Raw genomic sequence first — 7,500 nt, forward strand, 5'->3', positions numbered from 1 at the left:
AGTCCCCTCACCTTTGGCTTCACAAAGGTAAAGCAAAGTGTCACTGCAGGGCTGATCGTTCCATGTCCCTCGACGTGAAAAAGAATACATCTCTCCACACCCCTCATATCCTCCGGCGTTGTTAGGTTCTCCTGTATACCAGTTAGTGTCAGTAACTTGTGATCCGTCGATCCAAAGCCATTGCGAGCTGTCATTGGGATTCCTGTGCAAACCAATCCACACATTTTTCCCCACTGCGCGCCAAACTGCTTGTTGCTCGGCATGCGTTTTCAGCATGGCAAGCCTTGATCCCATTGCTTCGCAAGCTAACTTTGCTGCAGTCCAATTCGCGGACGTTGATGAAACTTCGTAGCACGAGCCATTGATAAGCTGCCATCCTCTTGGGCACACTCCTAAATTATTTTGGAGGAAATTTTGTTGAAAATGTTTTTTTCCTTGCGAAAAAGAGACATGTTGTTATCTCTACATATTTGAGAGTCCGATGAGACTCACATTTAATAATTAAATAATTAAATAGTTAATTAATAATTAAACATTAGAAAAAAGGTTGTGTGCATTCGATATATTCTGTTATCCTTAAAATTTTATGGAAACATAGTAAAAGATAATGTTAAAGGATTTCGATCTCGCTTTTTCGACAACCCTTGCTCTTTCAGTTGTGTCATGATTTTGGTAACGCTCTGAAATAAACACTTTCTTCGGCGTTGAATATTGTGGTGTGGTATATGGTTCAGCTTTGTCTGTACTCTTATGGACAACGGTATTGGTATCATCACTTTGAACCCGTGATCTCGTGGTACCGGAGCTGGTCATTCGTGGGTTCTAATGTTCCCGTGATGAATGAATCAACGATGAAACTCCGTTAACGTCCTGAATTTTTCAGGCTTCTCCTGCGAGGATCAAGGCTTCACTTGATTTCATATCCGCATTTCAATATAATATATAGATTTAGCCAAGCCTAAAAGCGGAGCTCCCTGGTTATTTATTCTTACTTACTGCCTGTAGGGTTAGTGAAAATAAAAGGTTTCGAATTGTCCGCGTTTTGATGTTTCTCTTGCTGCTATAATAATTAAATCATTTTCTTCGCTTTCCTCTATAGAAAGCTTCGTTGCCTAACTAGTGATTTCAACGAAAATTTTACGCTATCACGAAGCGAAGAGTACGATATCGGTTTTTCGAGTGAAATTTACTTTAGAATTCACCAGTTTGTCAATAAATTCTTGAACAGCATGAGGTTTAAGAGAAAACAAGCACACTCTCATCGAGCGAATGGAAAACGAAAAAGCTATTTCAGAGTCAACTGTCAATAGCCAGCGAATAGGAATCACGCTAAAATTAGAAGCCATAAATTTTTTTTTTTTTAGTTTAACCCATTGACTCCCAGGGATTCCCCATTGTCGAGTAAAATACTTTGGCGTTAGACAGAATAAAATACTAAGTCTGTCCGGTTTAGGCCGGTTTGGACGTCAAAGGGCTAAGGTCAAAGAAGAGTTTTACTGATGTACTTTATTCCACTTTATCTCTGAAAACGATATCATTCACATTTTGATGTATTTCATTGAAACACGCCAGGTTGGCTTGGAACAAGAATCGGCAAAATACGGCAATGCAACCAAGAAAGGACGACCTTCAAACAAGATCCGCTCCAACACTTAAATAACGTTTAGGTGCTTTAATTAAACAAACTATTCTGAAAACACAAGCTAGAGAGATTTTCCTCTAATTTTGCGAGAACTCATTGCGATTACTTGTTTATAACATAAGGGCAAAATTTTCTTGTCCCTGTCGAGGCACAACGAAAACCAATCGGACAAACGGATTAAAAAAGTACTTGTTCGCTCGCAATTTAGAGCAAAACAAACAAACAAATCAACTTTTTCTTTACGTCCAAAAGAGTACAGATAATTGTTATTTAAGTCCAGTTGACAATAAAAATTCGATTTTCGATTAAACCACCTTTTAAAAATACGCATCCACTTTAAATAACGCATTCGTAAAAATAACAAAACGATTTAGTGCCCAAAGAAAGAATTTGTGGAGTAACTTCTTCACTAAGTATGAACTTTTACTGGTACGGTATTCTGTTTTGTCGTTGTCGTTCTCTTTCGCTCTCCTTTCGTTTCTGTTCTAGACATAGGTCCTCCAGCATCATATAATGCATCAATCAATTCCAGCGGTACCCATCCACCCCCTCCCCCCCCCCCCCTCGGGCAACCGTGGGGCATTTGCTCAAGTTGTCAATCCCGGGGGAGGGGCATTCGCAATTTTATCGCGGCCCGGGGGCTGGGCATTAGCCTACCCCGGGGCGACCCCCGGGCATTTGACATACGTGTTTTTATTTTTATACCGTTGTTATTGTTGTTGTTGTTTGAACTTTTATAATCTAGAGTAGCCATTACTGGGGATGGAGGGGTCCAGGTTTGTTTAACGTACTTTTGACACTGTTGAACAAATTAAACAATCTAGGTTTAAATTATCTGGTTATTGATTAAACGAAGTGTTTCTAATCAAGCATTGAAATAAAATATTACAGTTGTGAGATTTCTAAAACATTGATAATTGTTTTTTTTTTTTTGTAAACATTGTGAACGGGATTGTCGTTAATATTCTAGTCGAAATATTCAAAAGAAATGACTTTTATACAACAATATATTTAACAACACGCTATGCTCTAGCAAACCGTTAAAAAAAATATATAAAGAAATAAATATAATCACAATCAACTAACACGTACTATTGTCCTTGAAATCTTCAATACCGTTGCATAAAAACACTGGACAGTTGACCATTTTATTCACTGATTTAAAAAAAATGCAGAAGTGTTGGAAGGCGACGATCCCGGGAGCGGGGCATTTGCCCTCTTTCTTCGGCCCCACCCTGGGGCATTTAGACAGCTTATGTGTCCCCACCCCGGGGAATTTGTCCATTTCAAAAAAAATGCTAATGCGCGGGGGTTAGCCCCGCGGGGGGGGGGGGGGGGGGGATGGGCATTGCTGGAATTGACTGATGCAGAACCTTATCAGAGCTTCTAAAGATATAGCAAATGCCAAAAATTGCAATACAGGGAAAAAAACAGCCCTGGGCAAATTAAAAATAAATACTTAACTTTAAGTTTATATCCCTTCGATGCTTGACGTGAACAATTGCGTAGCCACCAGTGTGGACCACAGATATCATGATATGTCAAACTGGATTGAAACCAGCAAAAAATGCAGAAAGAAAGCATCTTCCAAACCGTTTTCCACCTGAACACAAAAAGCGTTGTCTGTGTACGAACTAAAGTTGATGTAGTATGTCCGTGTAGCTGCGTCGAGCCACAGAAAGCTCGCGAAAAGTGAAGCCTCGTTTATGTTTAGGTGACTTAACATGGGCTGAGCCGGCAATCCAATCAAAAAACCAGTACCTGGTCAGCGGTCAACTTCAAAATAAAGCAGACTGACCACGATGAGCTCTAAGCTTGAGCCCGCGATAGGGTCACGTGATACTGGTCAGCGGATACCTTGTTTTGACAGGTGTCAATTGATCAAAACATGGTTGTCCAATATCAAAGATGTATGCTATAAACTAGCTTGATACTGGTCACATTGGCATACATGGTGGGGTAGACGTACGGACGGACGTTCCATGACGTCATGGCTATAAAACCAAGATTTCTCACATCGATGGATTACCATATTTTCTTAACAATGGTGCTCCGCGCGCGCGGAGCTCCGCTATTATTTATTTCATATCACGGTCGAGTAGGAAGATGGGGTTGCCATGCACCCATATGATGTATTTTTCTAACTTGCATTTTTGTAATCCTCAAGATGTCTAGTAAACAAATTTGTATGTTCCCATCTCGAAATATTGTCCCAAGGCCTCGTTTTGGCGGCCTTCATGGCGGCCATCTTGGCGACCATCTTGGATTTCAGACGAAATCTATAATCGACAATCGCCTTTGAACTGGACATGAAAAGAAGTAAATAACCCTTGTTTCAGTATGATTTAGCCATACGAAAGAAGTTCAAAGTTTAATTTCCATGACGTTAACAAGATAGATACATTTCAAGTGAAACAATGTATAATTTACACTCAGAATCTAAAAAATGTCCATTACACTTTGAAATACCCGTCTCAATTTATAAATGAAACGTCTATTTATTCACTCTTTGGAGTTTCCAAAATTAATACCTCCTGATTAAGCATGAGGATTCTCCCAAGTCCAGCTAGAAATCTAAGCAAAAAAAATTCAATAAGTCGCAATCACTCAATAACAATAAAGCTATCATACTGTTACTCTCTTATAGTGTGAAAAAGGCCAAGCAGCACAGGAACGATTAATTGTGTCACTGTTTAAATCTTTAAATCTACCCATCATCACTAAGAAGTTCTTCATAGTCAATTTCTTGTTCTTCTTCCTCTTCTGCAACCTCCTTCGCCTCCTCAGCGGTTTTCTCTAGCAAGTCAATGAGGGAAGTGGGAAGTACAGGAGCACATGACCACGCACGCTCTAAAACACCTTCCTCGGTCTTTTTCCAGCCTTGCACGGGATCGTAGGGATTGGGGCGAAAAAAGAATCGCCTTGTGAGCTCGTTTGTAGTTGGCAAGGCGGTAATTCACTCTGGCAATGTGTGGGATAAGGCTGCCTCTGCAAGGTGGAAGCCAGGAGAGATCCACTTTAGATTTGGTTGTGAGTTCCTCGTTCTCCCCTACCATCTTCCTTAAGATGATACTGCGTACAGAATTAACAGACTTTTCCCGGGCGTGGCCATACATCAGACACGTAAATACCTCAGGTTCATCCGTAACTTCTTGATCTACAGACCACTCGTCACCGAGTTTTCTAAAAAAAAAACCAACAACAATAACAACACTGGTATCATTACAGAATCATGCTGTTCGAGTATCACTTTGAGGAACTATGCGTTATGCTAAAGCTGTCATATAAAGGACACTCTCACCTAAACGCAGCATGATACCTAGGGTGATTTTGCAGCTTTTTCAGAGGTCCTACTTTACCCTTGCCCTTGAACGCACGTTACATCTTCCCGGTGAACACGTACAGACCGAGCATCGTAGAACAGTAGTCAGTTCCCTTGGATTCTGATAATTCACCGACGTTTATAATTTGACGATGTTTCCCAGATCCAGATCGAGATAGATAGTGACTAGGATGGAGTGAGCATAGTGTAGGAGGATAAAGAATATGTCGGAGTCAGGTGTCCTCACCACAGCTGACTTGTACCCAAGCTTGAAAGCATAACTGAGATATAGTACAAATCATGTGTCCGTTTCCTCCTGGTTCGACACAAGCTCATTGATCTCCTGCACCGTCACCTGAAATTCGTCATTGTACCAGTTATGATTAAATATTGGAGCAATGCGCATTTGGCGACCATAGTTCAAAGCCTATAAAATTTAATATACTCACATCACCATCTGATGTGTTCAGCAGGTAGGCCTTGCCTTCCACCACTACCACGACAGTCCCACATTTCTCGAACCGAGAGGCTGCCGCCTTGCTTCCCCACACCCGAAGTAGTAGTTGACAGAGCTGTAGCTTATTCTCCTCATTTGCCAGGAATAGTTTGAAGTCAGTAGGCTTCCTTGTTGCCTGCCCTTCTATGATATACCGCTGGGAGAAGTCTCTCCTAGGCCTTGATGGAGTCAGCATGATATGAATGAGTGGAGAAGACAAAATTCTTCCTAGCCACCATCTGATCTAGCAGCTGATGAAAAGTGCATTGCCATCCTGGATGTAAAGGCTCTCGGTTGGATAAGGCACTTCCTCGGGGGCGTCTTCCATCAAATAATGAAGCATTGCAGCCTTGTTCGTCTTATTGAAGAAACCGTCAGCTGTGCCAAGGCTGTGGGGAACAGGGGTGTGCGAGTACCGAATCAGCTCGTCAAGGTCAATGGGATCATTGAGATGCTGAGACTTGATGAGTAACATGAAAGCGAGGTCACTCTGCGCACGGTACTGGATAACCTGCAAAAAATCAAGCGAGCAACGTTTTACACCTGTTGTAAGTTTAAATATCATAGAAAAGTGATATATTGTAGTTATAGTTGTAATTTGGGGTCACATACCTTTCCTTGTGAGGCAGTGAGCTTTACTGTCTTGTTAGAACCCTCCATGGTTTTCAGCTTCTGCCTAGTGATTGGCTCAAAGAACAGCGTCTCAGAGCAGCCATTCATAAACCGATCTCGTATAAAGGGTTCCAGGGCCTCTTTACCAACTGCTTCAGCGCGGAGCACATCCAACTCCACCTCTGAAGAAACAGGAGCACCAGATGCCCGGCTGTAGAGGTGGTCCTTTCCGGCTGCGTATAGCAGAGATGGTACGCTGAACTGCATCCTCTGAACTCTTTATCTCGGCTTTCTCTAGCTTGCAGTGTTTTCCGGCTTTCGGGCAGTCCGGATCATGAATTAGGCCACACATCTCAAGCATCTTTTCAAAGTAGTGAGCCCGAGTTGAGGTTGTACGACACCACCGCTGGTAAGCACCGAACATGAAAAGGAGCCCTACGAATCCACCTTTAACATAACCACAGTTACATAACCATCGGTTAGAACGACTAAAACATACGGTACAAACTAGATTTTATTATTGCGCCTGAAAGATATTTCAACAATAGGGTCCCTCTGTAGTAAGGCCCGTACAGTTACCTGTCCTAGGTTTTAGACGGATCTCTTTCTTTTATTAAGTTTCTCGGACAATGGAGGTTTAGAATACTGTTCTTTTAGTAAGGTTATCATGTTAGCTTTAGTCTAAGCACCAAATTAGCAAATATAGTATTTAAGTACCTGCGGACTTGGAGTGTCTTGTCGACTGCGCTGAGAGCACCGGGTATTAAAGACCGCGCTACTGCGATGCCACCCTTCATAAGCAGTTCCTTAGCTCCAGGATGAGATTTGTCAATATTTGTCAAGAACACCTCCAGCCACACCAAGTACCTGTGTAGGGCCATAAGATAGAAAGTGTGTTACTATTCTACTAAAAATACACAGATAACAAAATGAATGCGACTTAAGAAGCTTCAAGTTGACAAGTAAATTACCTTGAGTAGTTTGGCCCGTCATAGGGGAAAAAGTGGTCAGCCATATTCCCGTTACACTTGTGGAAAAGGGGAAAGTTGTTGGTCTTCACCGAATACTGCAACAAAAGTATGAGCGTGTATGTTCTATCACGCTCAACCAGAACCTGGCTGTCTTTCCAAGGTGACCGTTGCGCTTCCGGTCTTCATAGGATGCGTATCTCTCCAGGATGGTGAGCGTGGAGGGGTCCTGCAATGCGAGGTCGAGGTTTTCGCGATTACAGATCTGTACTAGATTAAGCAGTGCCATAGGGTTGAAGACCTCCACATTCTCCTCCCAGCGAATCTCTCAAATAATAACCTCTGCATAGCTTCACTAACTGTTTTCAGGCTTTAGCGTATGCCTTTCCCTTCAACACGCCATTCAAGCAACCAGTGGTGACGAGCTCACCCTCAATGCGTGGAACGGGTCTGGAATGAT

At 42.1% G+C, this 7,500-nt stretch overlaps 1 protein-coding gene and 1 pseudogene across 9 annotated transcripts in view; both read right to left on the minus strand.

Moving 5' to 3' along the window:
• The window catches only part of LOC138051909 (uncharacterized), a 121,229-nt gene that overhangs the window by 33,350 nt on the left and 80,379 nt on the right, over nucleotides 1–7,500 (minus strand). For all 9 annotated transcript variants that reach the window (XR_011132939.1, XR_011132938.1, XM_068898210.1 and 6 more), the window contains one exon: nucleotides 12–392. Coding sequence is in view for 7 of the 9 variants with exons in the window: in XM_068898210.1 (XP_068754311.1) it covers nucleotides 12–392 (381 nt within the window). In the remaining 2 variants the exon portion in view is untranslated. The remainder of the gene's footprint in view (nucleotides 1–11; nucleotides 393–7,500) is intronic.
• LOC138050968 (uncharacterized) overlaps nucleotides 4,350–7,500 on the minus strand; it is a 3,745-nt pseudogene continuing 594 nt past the window's right edge.

Source organism: Montipora capricornis, chromosome 6 (genome assembly GCF_036669925.1).
Source record: "Montipora capricornis isolate CH-2021 chromosome 6, ASM3666992v2, whole genome shotgun sequence".
Taxonomy (NCBI): Eukaryota; Metazoa; Cnidaria; class Anthozoa; order Scleractinia; family Acroporidae; genus Montipora; species Montipora capricornis.